We start from the raw sequence: 20,496 nt of genomic DNA on the forward strand, positions 1-20,496 counted from the left end.
TTCCGCTCCCGTTCTTCTTCCACCGTGTACCCACCTGCAACTCCATTCCCACCCGTGGAGCCAGCCAAGCACCAGAAGGCACTGGGACAGCATCACACGTGAAGGCTTTTCCAGAAGAACCTGCTTTGCAGTGTTTGGGATGGATCTCAAGGCTTTAGTCAGCCAGAAATGACCCCCGGGATCACTTCTGCTCCAGAGGTCCTCCTGGACACCTGTCCACATGGGAGGACAGGCGGGACAGTGCCTTTTCAGTCTTCCCTGCAGGTCAATCTGGGAGAGTTCCACCTTTCCTCTCTTAGGCCTCAGCACGGTCCTCTGGGAGCCTTGCCACTTTAATGGGCTGCAGCCCAGCTTCACTGCCCATTAGCCAGTGCTAGAATGAGCACCGCACTTGAGTCAGTGTGCAGCCTGACCAGACACGCCCATTCCTAAGGAGGTTGAAGTTTGAGGAACAATGCCTTTGAGCAGTTCTTTAGCCTGATCTCTCCACCAGCCCGGTTCCTGTCACCTGAGAACTTAGGTTAGCAAATTCTTGGGCACCACACCAAGCTACTAGGTCAGAAAGTCTGTGGCCCCGGTGATGGGGTAATTGTGATTCACACTGATGTTTCAAAACCACAAACTTAAGAGCTCAAGTTTCCAAAACTGCCAAAAATGACTACCTCTCCCCCTACACACACCAGCGCCCCTGGGAAATGGCACAGTAGATAACCATAGAGGTCAGGCTCCCACTCCCAGCTGTTGTTCATTTTAAATTCCTAGATTCTGATGGGCTGGGTGGAATAATCTGTGAACAGGAAACAGACCGTGTCGAATGCTGTAAATGATACTGAAAGTGGGGAGCAGGATGCCCAATTGTTTGAATTTTAGGTGAATATTTATGTACAGTTATACTAAAAAAATAAAATCGAGCAGGACATGTGGCACATGCCTGCAATTCCAGTGGCTCCAGAGGCTGTCAGGAGGATCATAAATTCAAGGCCAGACTGGGCAACTTGGGGAGACCTCGTCTTAAAAAGGGCTGGGGATGTGGCTTAGTGATAGAGTGCCCTTGGGTTTAGTCCCCAGTACTGGGGCAGGGGGAATGCAACAAGCAAATTTGTAACAACTTACCTTAAAATCCCAAGTCGAGTCTTGGCAAAGTACTTTGTGCCTGGCTCACAGCCCATTCTATTCCATACAGCAAGTTACCTTAACTGGCTTCAGCATTGATGACAAGTTTGTCCAGGGCTGAGCCTAAACAAACCAATTAACTATAAATCTTCATGGACCCAAACTTAAGCCAGGTGTCTCTAGTGGTCACAGAAAACCCGTTTCTGTAACAGTGCTAACCCAACATTACTTAGGAAAAACCCAAATTCAGTCGTTAAGTCACCTTACACGCAGTAGCCTGGGACAAGAGGCTGTGCACACTGCAGTGCCCTGAGTGTCCTCCAGAGGTCTGTGTGCAGGAGGCTTGGACCTCAGGGTAGTGACATGGAGGTGGTGGGGACTCACCTTCAGAAGGGGTGACTGCTGACCTTCTAGAGTGAGTGTGTTATAAAAGCCCGCTGGGCCCTGACTCCCTCTCGCTCCCAGTCTCCCACCACTGTGATGCCATCCTCCAGGGGGCCCGGACCCCAGGCTGGACAGGCAGGGCCACCCAACCTTCACTTCCAGTCTCCCTAACTGTGAGCATTTATAAAGAAGCCTTTCCCCTCCTCCCCTTGTGTTGCTGGGGCTCAGACCGGTGCTGGGTGAGCACCCCACCACGGGTCACATCTCCAGTCCAGAACTCCTTTTCCCACATACGATACCCAGCCTCAGGCATTTTGATAATGTGACAAGAGAGAGCTATGCCTCACAGCAGTGCTGGCCACGCTGACTCTCCCAAGGGTTTTTCTGGACAGACCCCTGGCAGGGAACCAGGACTTCCTTGCCCAGGCAGAGATGCACTGAGCCACGGCAGGAAGGAGTTTACACCAGCCCCGGCTGTGCTGGGGTTAAGGAGGGCGAACCCACTGAGGGGGAACGAGGCTGGGTGCCACTTGACCTTCATCTGAAAATAGCTCTCCCTTTCTTGAGACACTGGTGTATAGACTGGAAATTTAAGGAAAAAAAGCTAGGAGGAAAAGTCTTCGTGTGTCTGAATGCAGCTGAGATGACCAGCCTCACAGGGAGGCGGCCAGGGAGCAGCTACCCTGTCGCCTGCTCGGCCACTGCTACCCAGGGCAGCCAGCTTGTCCCTCCTGGTACTTGCTAACTGGCTTCACAGTGGCAACAGATGCCCTCGTCCTCTGATCACTAACTCCATCTATCCATGGTCAAGTGGGCTCAGGTGAACTGCACTAGTCAGAGAGCAATTGCACCTATTACTGTAAATATCCAGAAACACCTTTACTGAAGGGCCCTTTCAAATGAGAAAATAATGCCAAGACTTTATTCCCTGCATCCTTGTGTAGAGGCAAGTCTGCACTCTTAGGAAACAACTAGAACTCTGCATTCACATCTACCACGTTCAGCCCAACTAGAGGGAACAGAATGAGGGGAAAACCAGGCACCAGACAGAAGGAAAAGTCACTTCATTTTCTACTGACAGTATTCAAAGGTTGCTTCAAATTAAACAAACACATTTAATCATTCTTGCAGCCAGGCCTCGCTGAGGGAGATCCCTGCCGTCCCACGGTGCAGCAGGGTGACCGGGACTTGCAAGCACAGCCTGCTGAGGGCAAGGCCCACTTTCCTTGTATTTTCATATTCTTTTAAACTCTGTATTTCAGTCTGTGAAGGTCCAAGTAGTTCTTTGAGGGATTAAAGTAGGAATAAAAAACATAAAGAGAAGCCAACATCCACCCCTGAGAACGGTGACTCCGTCGCACGCGAACGGCGGCTCCCAACAGCTCCCAGTCAGTGCTCTCCTGTCTGAACATAGTCTTCTGTGACCTGGGTCAGAGTGCTCAGGTACTGCCAGCTCAGGGCAGCCAAGAGCATGACAAAGGACAGGTACAGCGGGGAGTAGTGGCTTCGGGAGATCAGCTGGCAGTTGGGAAGATTCTGCGTCCTGATGGTGGAGATGATGTGCCTGGTTTTACTGGAGGACGGGTCCGAGCTGGGGATTCTGTGATAAATCTGTTGAAGAGGAAAAGCTGTGAGTGCCACGGAAGGCGTCCAGTGCTTTAGCATTTCCTGTGGTCACCTCTTACAGCAGTCCTCAACAGGAAAGCACGTTCCACCGGCTCAGCGACCTGGAAACAGGCCCAGAGGACGTGGAAGTAACCTGCCCCCTCACTGCCAACCAGGCAGGGGCGTCAACCCAGGTCCTTCACACCAACTAAGGGGCAACACGTCCACCCAGCCCACAGGAGGCAGCTACTGAGAACCTCGAGGGGTGGCACCATGCGGATCCCAGACTCCAGCACCCCACAGGCCAGGCACACAGCAAATGTTGACAGTTCAACTAGGCTGACCCGAGAAGTGCGGAAAAAGGGAAGTGATTCTGGAAAAGCAGGCAGAGCAGTTAGGCAAAAGACGCAGCGTGTGGAATGGCCAGGAAGCAGGGAGTCCCAAGCCACCTTTCTGCTCCACAAACCTCTGAAGCACTGCAGTGTCCACCCCCCACACACTGCCCTCCATTACTGCTCAAGGCCAGGCCTTGGTCAGTCACCTCAGCTGTCCCATGCCGAGTTCCTGCCTCTCTGCTTGAGCCCAGTCTGCTCGTCTGTTCACAGAGAGACTGAAACCTTTCCATACCCTCACCTCTGGAAGAGTCTGAGCTCCTTCAGTGAACATGAGGCACAACGGCCAGGGCACACACCTTCCAAGCGGAGGCCATTGTGCTCCTCTGCTTCATGAATGCAAGGCACACTTTTTTTTTTTTTTTTTTTTTTTGCTGAGGCTGCTTTGAACTTGTGATCCTCCTATCTCAGCCTCCCGAGCTGCTGGGATTACAGGCATGCGCCACAGCGCCCGGCTCTACTGTACACTCCTGCTGCCTTCTCCCCTCCCACACCCTCTCTCAGATGCACCTCCACATCCTGGCTCCCGTACTATCCCTCCCCGCACCTGCAGGCTGGGCTAAGAGTCACTCTCCTAGACAAACTCTGACCTTATCACTTTCGTGGAAACAATACACTGGTACAGGTCTCCCTTACTAGACTGCTTCTCTCATTCACCTTCTGATCTCTAGCTCTGCACTGTGCCTGTCACACAGTAGGCCCTCAGCAAATACTGAATGGAACTGAGAAGCCAGGTAGAAGGTTATGAGTGGAAGTAATAATGTTCTGACCCAGGTCTGCACACAGCAGAGAAGACACAACAAGTACATTTTAAATAAAATCATTACCCCAAATTTTCTTTATATGATGGGTATTTTTTACAAAGATATCTTCTATTCTTGCCACCCTTATCCTCCAAAAACACAGTGGGAATTTAATACAATGAGGAAATTAAAGAATATGCCTGCAGCAACAAGCTAATGGTAGCTAATGTCAGGTATTATGATATGAAAGATAACTAGAGAGAAAATCAGGTGAGGGAAGACACTAACATTAATTTCCATAAAATAAAATTGAGACAATGAAATTCTGCTTGTGATAGCAGTACAAAAGAAAAAGTTGGGAGCCAGCTGTGGTGGCACACACCTGTAATCCCAGCAACTCAGGAGGCTGAGTTAGGAGGATCATGAGTTCAAAGCCAGCCTCAGCAACTTAGCGAGGCACTTGCAACTCAGTGAGACCCTGTCTCTGGATAAAACATTAAAAAGAGCTGGGGATGTGGTTCATGTGTTAAGCACCCCTGGGTTCAATTCCCAGTACTTTAAAAAAGTCAAAGCCCCCAGTCTTCCTCATCCACAGGCTGACATATATATTATGGCCTACAAGCCTACTGATAAACCCATAAGTCATCACGTATAAAAATACATCATCTAGAGTTATGTATAAATGTGAATGCATATCATACACATGAAATTACATATGTAATTTAAAAACTAGGGTCAACACTTTTCTATAATTTGATTTTTTCACTCCATTTTACAAAATGCCTTTTTTTTATCACAATCTTCTCAACATGAATGTGTCGCATATAATAAATTCTCTACTGCCTACTTTGAATATCTAAAGTCCCCAAAGGCCTGTGTGTTAAATAAAGGCTTGGACCTATTGGAGATTCTTAGGTCACTGAGGGTGTGCCCCCAAGGGGACTGTGGGACCTAGTCTAGTCTTCTTTTGTTCCCTGGCTCTGGATATAAAAGAGGTGCTTTATCCCACCATACTCCTGCCATGATGTGTGGCCTTGCCACAGGCCTGAGATAATGAGGCCAAACATGGACTGGAATCTCCAAAACAGAGCCAGAGTGAACCTTTATGATTTATTACCTCAGGTATTTTATTATAGTGAGGGAGAGCTAAAACACCTGCCAATTAGAACTGACTCAAGACAAAGGCTGCACACAGACATTCTTCAACACTGTCTGCAGGTTTCTGTAGAATAAAGGCTACAATTGTTAGGTCCGAGGGTAAAGCACACAACCTTCTGACTGATATGAAAGCATAAAGACAGATAAGGCTAGACCTAGGGACTGCTTACATATAGGACTAGGGAGAAAAGAACTCTAGGATGCCCCCAGGATTCTAAAATTGGGTGTACTGCAATGTCATTCACCAAAACAACCAACCAAAAACCTTACAGCTCCTACCCCAGGTCTGAACTGAGTAACTGACAAAAAAAGATAAAAATGGCCCAGAAAGCTATATTTTTGGGCCCTTTAAGAGAAAGTTGGCTGACCTCTGATCTAGGACATCAGTTATTTTGTTTGAAGTTGTCCTAGGGACTCAAGGCATTCTGAAGGAAATGCTAACACTTCAGCTGATATGACAGAGAAATAGCTCTGAAGGTTCGTGAGTCTCGAGCAGCAGAATCTGATGGTGGTTTCTTGGCAGGAGTGAGCTGCACTCAGTGCGGGGAGCTGCCACAGCAGCCAGAGAGCATCTGTCAGTAAGGAAAGAGGGAGATCAGGCTGGAACTCAGGCAGCACCGCTGATGGAAGAGAAGCCAGAGAGGCCGGGAGCAGGCAGAGGCAAAGGCTGAAGAGACAGTGATAGAAGCAGGAGAGCAAAAGGGTTTCCAGGAGAGAAACCATCATCATGTCAAGTGCCACTGTGCCAAGCACCAGTTTCTAGTCAACGAGGGCTCTAGAGCCTGTGTTGCCCTCGTGTACCCACAGGGCACAGGGGCAGCAAGCTTCCATGAGAAGACTAAGGCTCCCAGGCCAAGAAATTCACCTGGCCAAGAGGGGAATGAGCACTTCTGGCTGCTTGCCAGCACATTTGCTGCTAACCCAAAACAGCAGGCTGATCTTCTCCCCGCCTCCTGGGCTGACAGTGTGCAGGCCGGCTTGAAGCAAGGGCCGGACGAGGGCCTGGAAGCAGTGTCCATCCACCTGCTCAGGAGCCCCTGGGTCCTCACTCCACCCCCTCAGGCAAGTTCAGAGGTGTGCAAGGAGAAGCTCTGAGGAGCCTCTTCCAGGTGCACACCCGCTGTGGCCAAGCACGGAGTCCACAGAGCAGAAGCGTGTCCTTTCATACTGCAGAGGGCAGACTCAGTGAAGAGAAACAGGATCAGTGAACATCTGGACACAAGCAAAGGTGGACTTCACACAAGTCTTCATGTCAAACTTCATTTGAAAATGTCCCAAATGCTGACACTAAAACCATTATCGGATTCTACGCTTCAGACTCACACATCTTCACAGATATTTCTCTATCAAATCAACTTAAGTATTAGCATCTCCTTCAAATTACCCCGAGTTTCTCAAGGGCAGTTTCAAACAGAACGACTAATGCCCTAGATCAGAGGTCAGTCAACTTTCTCCTAAAGGGCCAGATCTATTTTTTAGCTTTGTGGGCCACCCTGTTACAGCTATCCAACTGTGTCCTTAAATTGCAAAAGCAGCTGAATTCCTGTGAGACCGAACTTACAAATCAGGAGGTCAGCCAATCACAATCCATCCACCTTGGCCTCCAAGCCATGAGTCACAAACTGCATTGCTAACAGTAAAGGGCAACCCAAGTGAAATACGAACTTTAACACAGGAGTGCAACTGCCTTTTTTTAAAAAATTTTTTTAAAGATGCTGGGGATCAAAACCAGGACTTGGTACATACTAGCTCCCCATAAAATTTTTAAAAATTGTTTTCTAAAATTAGTGATCAGAATACAAAAACAATCTCTGAACTGCATACTACTTAATATGTTTCTAATTTATATAAAATGAAGAAATAGTGCTTAAAATGGCACAATTCTGTTGAGAAAGGGTAAATGAACCCCTGGGAACTGTAGTCCAGAGCACCCAATATCTAATCAGACCTGGATCTAAATTATGGCTCTAGCTCCATTTCCTTGATATCAATAAGCACCCACTTATTAGGAAGCTCAAAATAAATGAGAGATAATATGGTGAACCACACAGTGATTGTAGCAATTTTTGGTTTCTTCAGGAATTTTAATATTTTTTTAAAAATATATTTGGTCTTCTCTTAGCACTCCTACAGAGGAACTCCCGGGAGAAATGCTGGGGTCAGGTAGGAAACACGAGGAGGAGGAAATACAAAAGCACACCAGGCATGACAATAAGAACCATCCCCAGAAGTTTCCCATCGTCTCTGGTGAAAGGCGGGCAGATCATTGCCACCGAGAACCAGTAATCTCAGGGCTACAGTCTAGCTATGAGCAACTGACCAAGAGAGCGCCCCAGATCCAGCCTCCTAGAAAACAGTTGTGAAGCTCGTCAAACCCTCCACAGTCGAAGATTTGGCTTGAATGGGTACGCTTTATCTAATAGGTTGGTTGTGGCATTTGAAAACAAGACTTGCAAAAGAAACTTAGAAAAGACTGCAACTTGATGGTTCTGTTTTGGCTGAATTCTCTTCCGTGGTTTCCAGTTGAGCCCTGTGATGTGACGGAACAACCTGGACTAGAGCACGGGATCCACTCAGCCACATGCTCCATTAGCTTACACAAGCATCACCTTCACGTTATTCACCCTTGAAACAGGAAGTCTGATTGGTCTAAACCTCACCTCCCAGCTCTTGGGGCTGGGGGCGAAGCTCGGTGGTAGAGCACTACCCAGTATGCACAATGCCCTGGGTTCTATCCCTAGCACTACAAAAAAAAAAAAAAAAAAAAAAAAAAAACTCTACCCAGAAGCTCCATCTTATGTCTTGCCTCATGGACCTCTTCTCACCAGGGTCCTGTGCTGCCCAGAACCAGCAGCTCAGCTCCTGTACATAAAGGATGCCAACTCCTGTCTCTTCATGCCATAGCAGAGCGAGGTGTTAGGATCATCTAATTTCCAAACATGGTATGTGTGAACAGTGACATTATCTGAATCATAAAGTAGCTACAAATTATCCAGGGAGCTAAACAAAACCCACCTCTTCCATATATTGGTATATTATGGCCTTGACAGCTGGCATGTTGGTGGCATCCATCATCAGGGTCACTGCTTGCCCCTTCCGAATCTTCACCACCCCTTTGAACACCTGCTGATTATTGTAGCAGGCCGCCAAGGTAGCAATGGCCATCACCTAGAGACAGCAGGAGACGGAGAAAACGTTGTAACGGCCGGGCGAGCAATCCTCAGCAGGACAAGGTGAGAAGGCCAAGTGAGAGCTGTGAGCAACTGACCAAGAGAGCACCCCAGATTTCTGCCTTCCCACCCCCACTTTCTCAACCACACACAAGATCAAGCACTTCTGCAGTTTCAGATTATTCTGTAATTCAGCACCAAAAGTTATCATTTTATTTGGAAAAAATGTTAATCTGTCATACTCCATGCTAGAGCAATGGGTCACTAGATCTGAAATGCGGTCAAAATAATACCTGGAAAGAATTTTACATTTTTTTACTACAATGAACATAATTATTATATATTAAAAATTACTATAAGGTGCCAGGGTATGGTGGGTACCTGCCCCTTCCGAATCTTTACAGTCCTAGTTACTTAGGAGGCAGGAAGACCACAAGTTTAAGGACAGCTAGGCAATTGGTAAGACACTGTCTCAAAATAAAAAATAGAAAGGGCTGAGGATGTGGGCTCAGTGACAGAGCACCCTGGGTTCAATGCTCTACACCACACAAAATAATGAATAGGAAGAAAAACAACAGGACAGTAAGATTTCCTATTCTGAACAGCAAATTATTTTAGGATAATGGGAACCTTAAACAGGCATGCAGATTTTAGTTCCAACTACCATTTGAAAGTAGTCAGAGTAGAACAAAATCAAACCAAGTTTCTAAACTAGTTAAATCTTTTCACTTTCTTCAGTTAAACCTGAGTCAATAACTGAAATAACTGGCGAAGGCAATTAACAGGAGCAAACTCCTAGAACATCAAGGGGCCAGATGGACAGATCAGGGTTTGTTATTCTAAGTCTAGAAAAATAAGAAATATTAGGTGTTTAATAAAGATTTTTAAAAATAATAACAGCTTCACCTAAGTTTTACCCTGAATTCCCAATAAATCTACACTAAAGCCCTTGATTAAACTGTTGACCATAAGAATCTAGCTAGTTTAGAATAGTTAGGGGGCAAAAAGTGAATTCAGAAGGTTGGTTCTGGAAAAGAGCAGACTTAACCTTGAGGTTGAGCTGAATGTAGTGCCGGGAGGCAAAGGGGTACTGTGAGTCACTGCAAGTCACTGCCTGCTCTCCAGCAAGAGGAGACACACTGGAGTCACCTGCTAAGGAATACTGTCCCCGAGTACAGAAGAGTCTTGCACTCTACCCCCTTACCAGTTCTCCGCTCCCTTCAGCCCCCACTTCTACACACACAAAGAGGAGCCCCAATTCATACCTGTGGAATAGCACAGAAGTTAAACACACTCTGGTTCCGGAGTCTTGACAGGTAGGTGATGACATCAGGGATGTGGTGCAGGGCATTAGTTATCAGTTCATTCAGGCACTGCACCGCCAAGTCAATGTTTTCTGGCTTAGCAAAATCCCCCAGCTTCTTAACATACCTGCTCCAAACCTACCAGATACGGAGATTAAAGAACAAGTCAACGTGTGCACGGGAGAATTTACAGATGACATTAAGAGATCAGGTCTCTTCACTACTAACTCATTTCTCATAGAGATGGAGCCTGATCTAAGACATCTGATAGCAGTCAAGGCCAATCACAGTGCACACTGGGAAGGTGTCCCTTAGAGACACCCAGGACGCGGGCAGTAAGCAACGTCTTAGATTCACTTAAAGCGCCTCCTGCAGCTGGAAGATGTCAGCTGAGTCCCGAACAAGCCCAGCTATGTACACAATCAGCTATGGCAGCACTACAAACTACATGTTACCATTCAGGACAACCAGGCCTCAAAATAATGAAAGATTAACACTCCATTCCTGATCTCGTAAGAATGCTATTGAGCAAGCACAAATGGGACAAACAGAAGGGTCTGCACTCCAGGAACATTACCTCTCTGCATCTTACAAACTTGAAAGTCAAAAAATATCAATTCCAGTGAGATTGGTTTGATGAATTTTAAATTAATTAATTTATTTTGGTTTGATGATCTTTAGTGACACTATCTAGGATTCTTTGGAGAGTAACTTTTATTCTTAGGTAATTCTTTAACTACCTCAAAATAAATGACTAGGCCTAAAAAGACTAGAAGATTCTACTAAAAGTCAAATTCGCTATACATTCTTAATTTGCACTTAAATAACGAAGATTGATGGTAGTAAACTGTTCTGTGGAACATGGAAAAAACTGCTTAATGAAACCTCATTTAACCCATCATCCAGCCTTAACAATGGACATATGACCAATTTTGTTCTATCTATACCCCCAACTCCTGAATTATTTTTAAAGTAAAGCCCTAATGTATCATTTCATAAGTACTTTATTATGAATTCCCAAAAGATAAGGAAACTTTATTGTATATTTAAAATATAATATTAACATTTAACAAACAATAGTATTCAAATTCCCCGATTCTCTAACTTCCCCTCCCCTTGTTTGTTCAAATGAGGATCTAAACAAGACCCACCATTGGCTACGGTGGGTGTCATAAGTCTCAACCTTCAGGGTCTCTCTCGTTCTTTTTCTTGCCCCCTAGACTTGACAGATTTCCTACACTCTGGATTTTGCTGTTTGCATCCCTGGCATTCTTGTAAACTGAAAGGCCCCACAGGAACACATCCCAGGTGACCTGTGTCCCTCCCTCAGAACCAGCCTCCCCAGAAGCACTTCCCAGAAGGCTTCCCAACTTCACACCAACTGAGTGTCCTGTAGCGGAGTCAATTCTAACGATCTCTACCCAGAGAGGGCTTCAGATCCCACAGGTCACTTCAAAAGACTGCCCCCTAGACTTGTGACCAACTGGTTATGAAATGGGGTTCCCACAATACCTTCCTTAGGTGTAGTTTAGTGGAGTGGTTCACAGAGCTCAGGGAAGCACTATATTTCATGGTTTAGTATTATGAAGGACACAGATGAACAGCCAGGTGTCAGAAATGCATTTGGAGACGTGTGGGAGAAGGGGTTTGCATGACCTCTAGGGTGCCACCCTATAGCTAAGGAGCTCTCTGATCCCAGTCCTGTGGGTTTTTAGGGAAGCTCCTTATACAGGATGATGGATTAAATCATTAGCCACTGGGATCAACTCAACCTACAACCTTCTAATCACATGTTGTATCCCTTGGCAAATGGTCCCTCCATTCAGTCTCATTAGCATATTAAGAAAACTTATCTCTTGGGAGATTCCATAGGTTTTAGGAGCAGTGTGCCAGAAAACTGACATAGACCAAATATGTATTTTCTTTCTTTTCAGTAAAAGGGATTGAACCAGGAACACTCTAACATTGAGCCATACCCTATCCCTCTTATTTTTTATTTTGAGACAAGATCTTGTTAAGTTGCTGAGGGTCTCACCAAGTTCCCCAGGCCAGCCCTGAACTTATAATCCTCCTGCCTTAGTCCAAATGTACATCTCTCATAAATCACAGTATCATACTAATGACTTGAATATAATGATCAACTTTATGATTCAAAATTTATATAACATTGTGAGCTGGGCACAGGGCACACATCTGTAATCTCAGTGACTTAGGAGACTGACAGATCATAAGTTCAAGCCCAGCCTCAGTAACTTACTGAGATTTTTGTCTCAAAATAAAAAAATAAAAAGGGCTGAAGATATAGATCAGTGGTAAACCACCCTCGGGGATTAAATCCCCAGTACAAAAACAAATAAATGGAAAGCAGACGGCATTATTGAGTTACTCCATCATGTACGGAACAGCAATTTCCAAAGCTGTGCCTAAACCTGAGTTACTCCACTCTGTAAAGCAGTAGACTGTAATAAGTACTCCACTTTGAGTTGAAGTGCTGAGGCAGAAAGACTCTACATACACTTTGTTTGAACAAGTCAACAACCACCATCTGCCTGGTACAACTAAGGTTTAAACTGATAAATTATGCCAATAAAAATGACCATCTGGGGGTTGGGGATGTGGCTCAAGCGGTAGCGCGCTGGCCTGGCATGCGTGCGGCCCGGGTTCGATCCTCAGCACCACATACAAACAAAGATGTTGTGTCCACCAATAACTAAAAAATAAATATTAAAAAATTCTCTCTCTCTCTTCTCTCTCTCCTCTCTCTCTCTCAAAAAAAAAAAATGACCATCTGCAGACTTACCAAATTAATAAGAAGCACATGGATGCATGGGCATATCAAATTCAGATCATAAAGAACTGGCCACAAGCTTATTAAACACACCAGAAGAGGTCTGTGGCAAGAAGAGGGAGAGGGCCAAGTGCAGTGGTGCAGGCTTGTGGTCCCAACTGCTTGGAAGGCTGAGGCAGGGGGAGTGCAAGTTCAAGGCCAGACTGAGCAACTAATCAGGATCCTGTCTCAAAATATAAAATGGACTGAGGATGCAGCTCACTGATAGAATGCCCCTAGTTTCAATCCCCAGTATTGCAAAAACAAAAGGCAAAAAACAAAAAGTAGGAAAATATTGGTAGCTTATACTATAGATGATACATTTATATACCTAATATGAAAAGAACTTCTAAAAGTTAAGGCCAGCCACCTTATAGAAAAATGGGCAAGGAGATAAGAACAGATAGTTCACAGGTAAATGCTCAGTCTTCCACCTAATAAAAATTTATGTTTAAACCACCCTGAACTCAGACTGAGTATGTAAAAGACCATGTGACTGGGAAGACCTCTTCAGTCTGTCAACTAGAGGATTCAGCCCTCTGGCTATAGGAACAGATTTAGAAGAAGCCCAAGAGCCAAGTCCTTCCTAAGAAATCTGTGGCTAAGCTAGTGTACCTATGCTACATCCGCCACTGGGAGCCAGTTCACTGAGAGAAAGAGGGGAGTCAGCCAATGACAGGCTAGTCCTGGCTCCTGCCACTCACTGAACAAACTGAACCCTGACCTCTTCCTCACCAGCTCCAATGATGCCCGAAGCAGCAGGTCTCTTGTTTCTGCCATTTGTAAACACAGGGCTTCATGATTTGTTTTCAGAGTGTTTAAAATAGTTTTCCCCCAAAATACCCAGAATCTGTTACCTCCTGAGGCCAAAACTCTCTTCCTTCTCGCTGGTCTTCCAGATAATCACGAATGATGTTAGTTTTCTGCAGAAATAGTCCCATAGAGTTTGCAAGGTTTATGTCTTCACCAACTACAGGGTCTTCAAACTCTGAGGCCGAGAACAGACGAGAAAGGCCAATTCCCACCAGCCCAGCAACATAGTGACAGTACTGCAAAAGATGATTTTTAAAGTCTTTTAATATGAAATTTTCACTGAAATGGAAATGCTGGATATCGTTGGCTACAAAAAAAAAAAAAAAGCCTGTTCCAAATATTGTACAAGCTCTTACTTTGATTAAAAAACACAAACATATACACATGTACATGTAAGAACTGTGCACTAAAGATTTAATACCAACCCTGTATCTCTGGCTAATGGGAATGAATATTTAAGAACAAAGTACCTCCACCATGTGCTAACACTGCTAACATGAGCACCCTGCATGAGCAATCTTCATAAACACCTCATGTAGTGCCTACTCTTGCTACCTTGGCTTCACAGATGAAGAACTGAGGCAGGCAGAGTCCATTGATAAGATCACTCATCTGTGCAGCAGAGGGCCAGGGATTCAAAAGCAAGTCTCCTGGCTTAAGAGTCAGGCTTTAGCATCACTAAAACTTAGCACATGTAATTCTTAACTGTCAAAGAATTTTCTTCCTGAAACCAGGTTATCAAAGCTATCCTCCCTTGAAAAGGGTGTTTCAAGACATCTAAATGCAATACCTTTATGTGAAATGAATATCTATTAGGCAATTTTTTTTGGAAGTTTTTTAGAACTTTTATTTTATGTACAAAGAGTGAGCATGTTCTCCTTCACTGGATGGCTGTCTTGGGTAATCCATTCAAGGAAGATCACTTAGTCCAACTTAATGAAGCCTATATCCTTCGCATACTGACGGAAACACTGCCGGCACATGTTGAGGCCATATTTCCGGATCAGACCGTGCCAGTTTGAACACATGCGGCAAGAGCGAGAACCCTGGCCAAATTTTCGCGGGTGGCTCCAATAGAGCTGTTGGTGACCCATCTTCTCTATTAGGCAATTTTAAAAGAGTAGTTAAAGAAGGTACACTCTCTGGGCAGTCAACAGGAAGAGAAAAAGGCCAGAGACGAATCAAGGACACAACAAAAGGAGGAGAAAGCACTTGAGATGTGTTTTCAGACAAGAAGAACCTAGAAGGAGTAAAGATTGGCTGAAGTAGTAGATGGATAAAAAAAAAAAATGCGGTATATATACACAATGGAATATTACTCAGCAATAAAAGAGAATAAAGTCATGGCATTTGCAGGTAAATGGATGGAGTTGGAGAAGATAATGCTAAGTGAAGTTAGCCAATCCCAAAAAACAAATGTTGAATGTTTTCTCTGATATAAGGAGGCTGATTCATAGTGGGGTAGGGTGGGAGAGCATGGGAGGATTAGATGAACTCTAGATAGGGCAGAGGGGTGGGAGGGGAAGTGAGGGGACAAGGGGTTAGAAATGATGGTGGAATCTGATGGACATCATTATCCAAAGTACATATATGAAAACACGAATTGGTGTGAATATACTTTGTATACAAGCAGAGATATGAAAAATTGAGCTCTATATGTGCAATATGAATAGTAATACGTTCTGCTGTCATATATACAAAAATTAATTAAAGTTCTTTTTAAAACAAGATTGGCTAAAGTTAGGTAGAAAAAAATTAGCTGTGAATAGCTACTTGAAATTGATAAGATTTATAAGAAATTGAAAAACGTTAGTGTGTCTATAGTGCTCTCTAGGGGAAAACACATTTTAAAATAATAGTTCTTTGGGTAGGAACACTCTTAGAATAGAGGCCTGGCCTATATAATTCATCTTCCTTCAAATTTGAGGGGAAAAAAAAATCTTAAAATATCCAATTTTATCTAATCAGAACTGCTATGCAACAGTAGATCCGCACTGCAGAGAAGAAGGTACTACATGATAACCCGGGATGGGCCTTGGCCAAAAGGAGTTTCAATTTCATTTTTAAATTCAGAAACTGAAGTTCTAGCACCAAGCATGCGACTGTTAACTCAGCATAAATCAGCAGTTTCACAGACATTTCCATCAAGTTTTTCTGGTTTCTGCAGTGCCAAGAATCAAACCCAGAACTTCACACATGTTCAGAAAGCACTCCACCACTGAGCTACATCCTCAGCCCTCTCCATCAAGTTTTAAGGTGCAAAAATGAATGGGCCAGACTTTGGACCCACTGACTCAATGAATATGTAGCAGTGTCTCTTTTGAGATTCTAATTAAAGCCCTAGTAGAGGTACAAAATATGCAAAATCTAGATTTTTTAAATGTCCCTGCTTCCACAGGGGTGACATGTAGGTCTCACAAGCACCATTCCTGTGGAAAACTGGACAAGCCACTCCACCCCTGCCTCGTATTTTATGTTCCGTTTGGCCCCTGCAGCCAAGCACATCCCCTTGCCCAGATGAGCTCTCCCTCACCTCCAGGTCAGCCTAGCCTACAAGGCACACAGCTGCTGGGCGGGAGCAAGCTCTTTCCAGATAAAAGCTACTATGATTGTATTTGCTATACCATCTATCCTCACAGCCCTTCCAGCTACTTCTGTTCCCTGAGGAAGATGCACTCACCCCTGGGGAGGGGGAGTTTCTCGCAGTTCAGTTTCCAGGTATGTTCTTCTATAATTGCTATGGATTGAATGTGTCCCCACAAAAAGCATGTGTTGGAAACAATCTTCGGTGCAACAGGGTTGCAGGGATATCTAATGGAAGGTGTTTGGGCATGAAGGCTCTGCCCTCATACGTGCATCAACACCAGTTATAAAAGAGCTAGAGGCTACTAGTTCAATCCCTTGCTTTCCACCACATTTTGACACAGCAAAAAGCCCTCACCAGACACAGGTCCCTTGAACTTTCCCAGCCTCCAGAACCGTGAGAAATAAATTTTATATCTTTATACATTACCCAATCTCTGGTGTTGTGTCATAGTGTCCCAAGATGGACCAGGTCAATAACCATCACACAAATTGAGGGAGGGTGTAAAGAAAGTTGGAAGCATCTCCAAGTGTCTTAATTCTTTTTATCTTTTCTAGATTGAACCCAGAGCCTCACACATGCCAGGAAAGCACTCTACCACTTAGCTATGCCACCAGGCCCCAAGTTCCTTCTTTCCATAAGGAGATGGTAACAAAGGAAGAAACAGATATTAGGTGCAATCCAAAATTAATAGCTCTGCATTCTCATGAGCTGTTCTTTGTTTCTAAGGAAATGGACACATTATATAGCAGTATAAATGACAGGGATGCCTCAGAAATAAACTGGCCAAGCTGGCACTGAGTTTAAAATATTTAAGATAGGACTGAAAATAACTCAGATACCAACTAATGTACATACACAGTAAAAAAAATTAACAAAAACCTTTATTTTTAAAATTTGAAAACTACTCATATTTCTATATTACATGACATAATTTGGCCATTTACCTAATCTTCACACCAAATCAGATACAATTTTCTAAGTTCAAGGGTACTTTTCTAAGTACCCTTGAAGACAAATTAAATCTACTTTGGCCTCATTTAGTAGTAAGCTCTCTAGGGCTTGGATAATTTCATAGGCAGAGCATTAAACTTTAAGCCCCTTTTAAGTGTTTACAAGGAGTCATTCAAATTAAACAGATAAAATCAGAAAACATGGAACTGGTGGACAACGTTGTCCTCATTCTGAGCTTAACCATAAAGACGGCCAGTTCCATTTCAGGTACCACCCACAGACCCTATTTCACAGAGACACTGACCTTGTCCCACTCCCGTTCGGAGGTCACGTTCTTATGCAAAAACTCTGCCATTCCAGTTCCCATTCTCTGGCAGATGTCAGCAATCACTGTTTGATATTTCTTAGCCAGATTTCTAAACTCCAAGGAGATCTGAAATGGAAATCATAAAAAATAGAAAACAAAAATTCTGTACTTTCATGTACCAAACAGAAAGCTGTGCTCTCGTAAAAAGCTGGGCTCTAGTGAGGAGCAGGACCCACTTCCCATCATCAGTTCTCAATTTATACCATGAAGCTGCAGTGCCTTCCTCACTCTAAGGCCACACTTTGAATTCCTTGAACAACTCCATTAATAGCAGGTCTGCCGCCCAGTAATTTTTCCCAAGCCCAGACTCTAACATAGAAAAGTAGTGCTGATATTTCTTTCTTTTAAAAAAAATATTTTATTTATTTATTTTTATGTGGTGCTGAGGATCAAACCCAATGCTTCACATGTGCTGGGCAAGTGCTCTACCATTGAGCCACAACCCCGGCCCCTATTGTTTCTTTTAAAATTATTTCTACTGCACAAATTCTTTTTTCTTTTCTTTTTTTTTTTTTTTTTTTTTTTTTGCAGTACCAGGGAATGAACCCAGGGATACTCTACCAAGTTATATCCCCAATCCCCAGCCTTTTCCACTTTTTATTTTGAGACAGGGTCTTGCTACTTTCCCCGGCTGGCCTTAAACTTGATCTTCTCCTGCCTCAGCCTCCTGAGTCAATGGGACTACCTGCCACTAAACCTGGCTATTACACAAATATTTTATTTAAGTTTAAAGTTCAAAGAACTGTTTAGTGGTTATCAAAATACAATCTAAAAGCACCATGAACTTCTTAAATAAAATGCTAAGAAACATAAACTGAGCTGACACAACACTGCCAACAATGAACAGATGCTCTTAAAGAGCACAAGTATGAGATTTATTTGGCCTGTGTTTACAGAAAGGTTAGAAAAACTTCCTCAGGAAGCACCTAAACTTAAGGGCTTAAGGAAGCACCAGCTGGCCTAAGGGATACAGCGATTGAGAAGCCTGAGGTCCTATCAGATTTCCCTAAGGAATATCAATTGTTAAACCCAAAAGACCCACTAAACCAATCTGGGTGCTCCAGAGGCTAATGCAGGTTTGTGCCAACCTGGGCATTCAGCAAGACCCTGTTCAAAATAAAAAACAAAAAGGGCTAGGGGTTTAGCTCAGTCTTAAAGCACACCTGACTTCAATCCCCAGTACACCCCCCCACCATCCCCTCTCCTCCCAACACTGCCACAAGGAAAAATCCCTTCTTTTCAGAACAGCTGCTCCAAGTCAAAGCCAAAAGGTACTTCCTAGGGTGAAGGGAAACAAACTAGCAACTCTACCCAGGGTTATGTGAATCCCTGACTCTCCATAGCTCCTGGCCAGGGCATTTCTATTTATAAGAGGACAGGCCAAGGAGGGCAGGAGCTTAAATTCCAAAACACAAACACTGTAAACACTTCCACTTCTAAGTCTGACCTATTCCCTTCAGCAACATTTTTGTATTTATTACATATTATGTAACTCAAAAAAATGAAAAAAAAAAATCCAGGAAAAAGGGACCAGGAAGAGCTCTGATTTCCTTGCAGCCTGGAAGAAGCACAGCCTGCAAGCAACTCAGCCACCCCACCCCCACCCCCAACGCCCAGCCACCCTGCTGCCCTGGGAAGAGGCTGGGAGCCCCATGCACCCGACAGGGAGCTCTGTCCAACAATTACAGCAGATACCCAGGTCTTGGGTCACTTCCAGCTGTTCCAAGGACAGAAACACAGGAGTCAGCAGTGAGTCCTTGGATAGTGGACAAAGGACAAATCCCAAGGTGTGGGCAAGGGGAGCATGGAGCTTCTATTAACTCCTAAATACAATTTTCCCTAATTATAAGCCTTAGGAGCTTTGTGACTGAAACACTGGGCACGTCTACCTTCACCTATATTTTTAAAAAAGTGGTTTTTGTTTTTTGTTTCAGCGAACTTTTAAAAGAGGCAGTAAAATGTGCCATGTAAACACAAGGGCTCTGGGGTCAACCTTCTGGATTCAAATTCCAATTCTGCATCTTAACTTCACAAGTGATCTTAGGCAGATGCTTAAGTTTTTTGTTCTTTTTTTCTTTTTTATATATTTTTAGTTGTTGTTGGACACATGCCTTTATTTTATTTATTTTTATGTGGTGCTGAGGATTGAACCCAGCGCCTCGCACATGCTAGGCCATCACTCTACCACTGAGCCACCACCCCAGCCCAATGCTTAATTTCTTTATGCTTCTGCTTCCTCAACTATGCAACTGTGGATGTTAATGGTACATCACATACTAGGGAGCCTGCCTATCAAAACTATTATAGATAAAATAACAAACAGTAAATTAACAATGAAATATTTTTAGGTACAGATTCCTAGTAAGTTACTCAATAAATGTATGATAGTATTGCTATTATAATTTAAAAACCACCCAGTGCTATTCCTTGAGCTACATTTAAAGGTAGAGCTCTACGACTCTGAGCTTGCTACTTATTCCATGTGAGAAAGGTAAACCTGAATCCATAATATATAAAGAGTTCTAGAAAGCCCAGCTTGAAATGATACCAGCTAACGTTCACTAAGGCAAAAAGCAGCAAGTCCAAACTCCAGACACAAACTGTGCATCAAGCAGAGTTCCCTTGGTCAGAATGCTCGATTTAGGATTACTCTTAGAACCTGCGGAGCCTGGGAGAAGAGTACAAATAGAGGCCCACACATCACGGGTGGCAAAAAAATAAAACAAAAATTACCTCTTGAGCTAATAACTTGTTCATTAAAACATATTCTACCTGCCCTGTCTTCACAAATACATCTTCATAACAACCTGGAGTACTCAGGTTTGAATGATGTGTGTACATATTTTGATACTAGGGATTAAACCCCAAGGCATTTACCACTGAGCTATACCCCCAGCCCTTTTTATTTTGAGACAGCATCTCTCTTTAAGTTGTCAGGCTGGCCTCTGCCTTGCAATCCTCTGATCATCATGCCCCAGCCTCCCAAGTCACTGGAATTGCGGTCCTGTGCCACTAGGCTCAGCTACTTCATGTTCAAATACGAAACTTTCAAAAACAGAGTGTTATTTTTCCATGGAATGCT

General features: G+C 44.0%; 1 protein-coding gene and 1 pseudogene across 3 annotated transcripts in view; both read right to left on the minus strand.

Moving 5' to 3' along the window:
- Nucleotides 1-2,397: 2,397 nt before the first annotated feature.
- The window catches only part of Fdft1 (farnesyl-diphosphate farnesyltransferase 1), a 31,127-nt gene continuing 13,028 nt past the window's right edge, over nucleotides 2,398-20,496 (minus strand). For all 3 annotated transcript variants that reach the window (XM_026381761.2, XM_026381760.1, XM_026381762.2), the window contains 5 exons: nucleotides 17,352-17,480; nucleotides 13,554-13,745; nucleotides 9,831-10,007; nucleotides 8,411-8,563; nucleotides 2,398-3,108 (listed from right to left, as the gene is read on the minus strand). In XM_026381761.2, the coding sequence (XP_026237546.1) occupies nucleotides 2,887-3,108; nucleotides 8,411-8,563; nucleotides 9,831-10,007; nucleotides 13,554-13,745; nucleotides 17,352-17,480 (873 nt within the window). In that variant the 3' untranslated portion in view covers nucleotides 2,398-2,886. The remainder of the gene's footprint in view (nucleotides 3,109-8,410; nucleotides 8,564-9,830; nucleotides 10,008-13,553; nucleotides 13,746-17,351; nucleotides 17,481-20,496) is intronic.
- On the minus strand, nucleotides 14,337-14,743 carry LOC113177215 (small ribosomal subunit protein uS14 pseudogene; annotated as a pseudogene).

This window comes from Urocitellus parryii, chromosome 14, assembly GCF_045843805.1.
Source record: "Urocitellus parryii isolate mUroPar1 chromosome 14, mUroPar1.hap1, whole genome shotgun sequence".
Classification (NCBI taxonomy): Eukaryota; Metazoa; Chordata; class Mammalia; order Rodentia; family Sciuridae; genus Urocitellus; species Urocitellus parryii.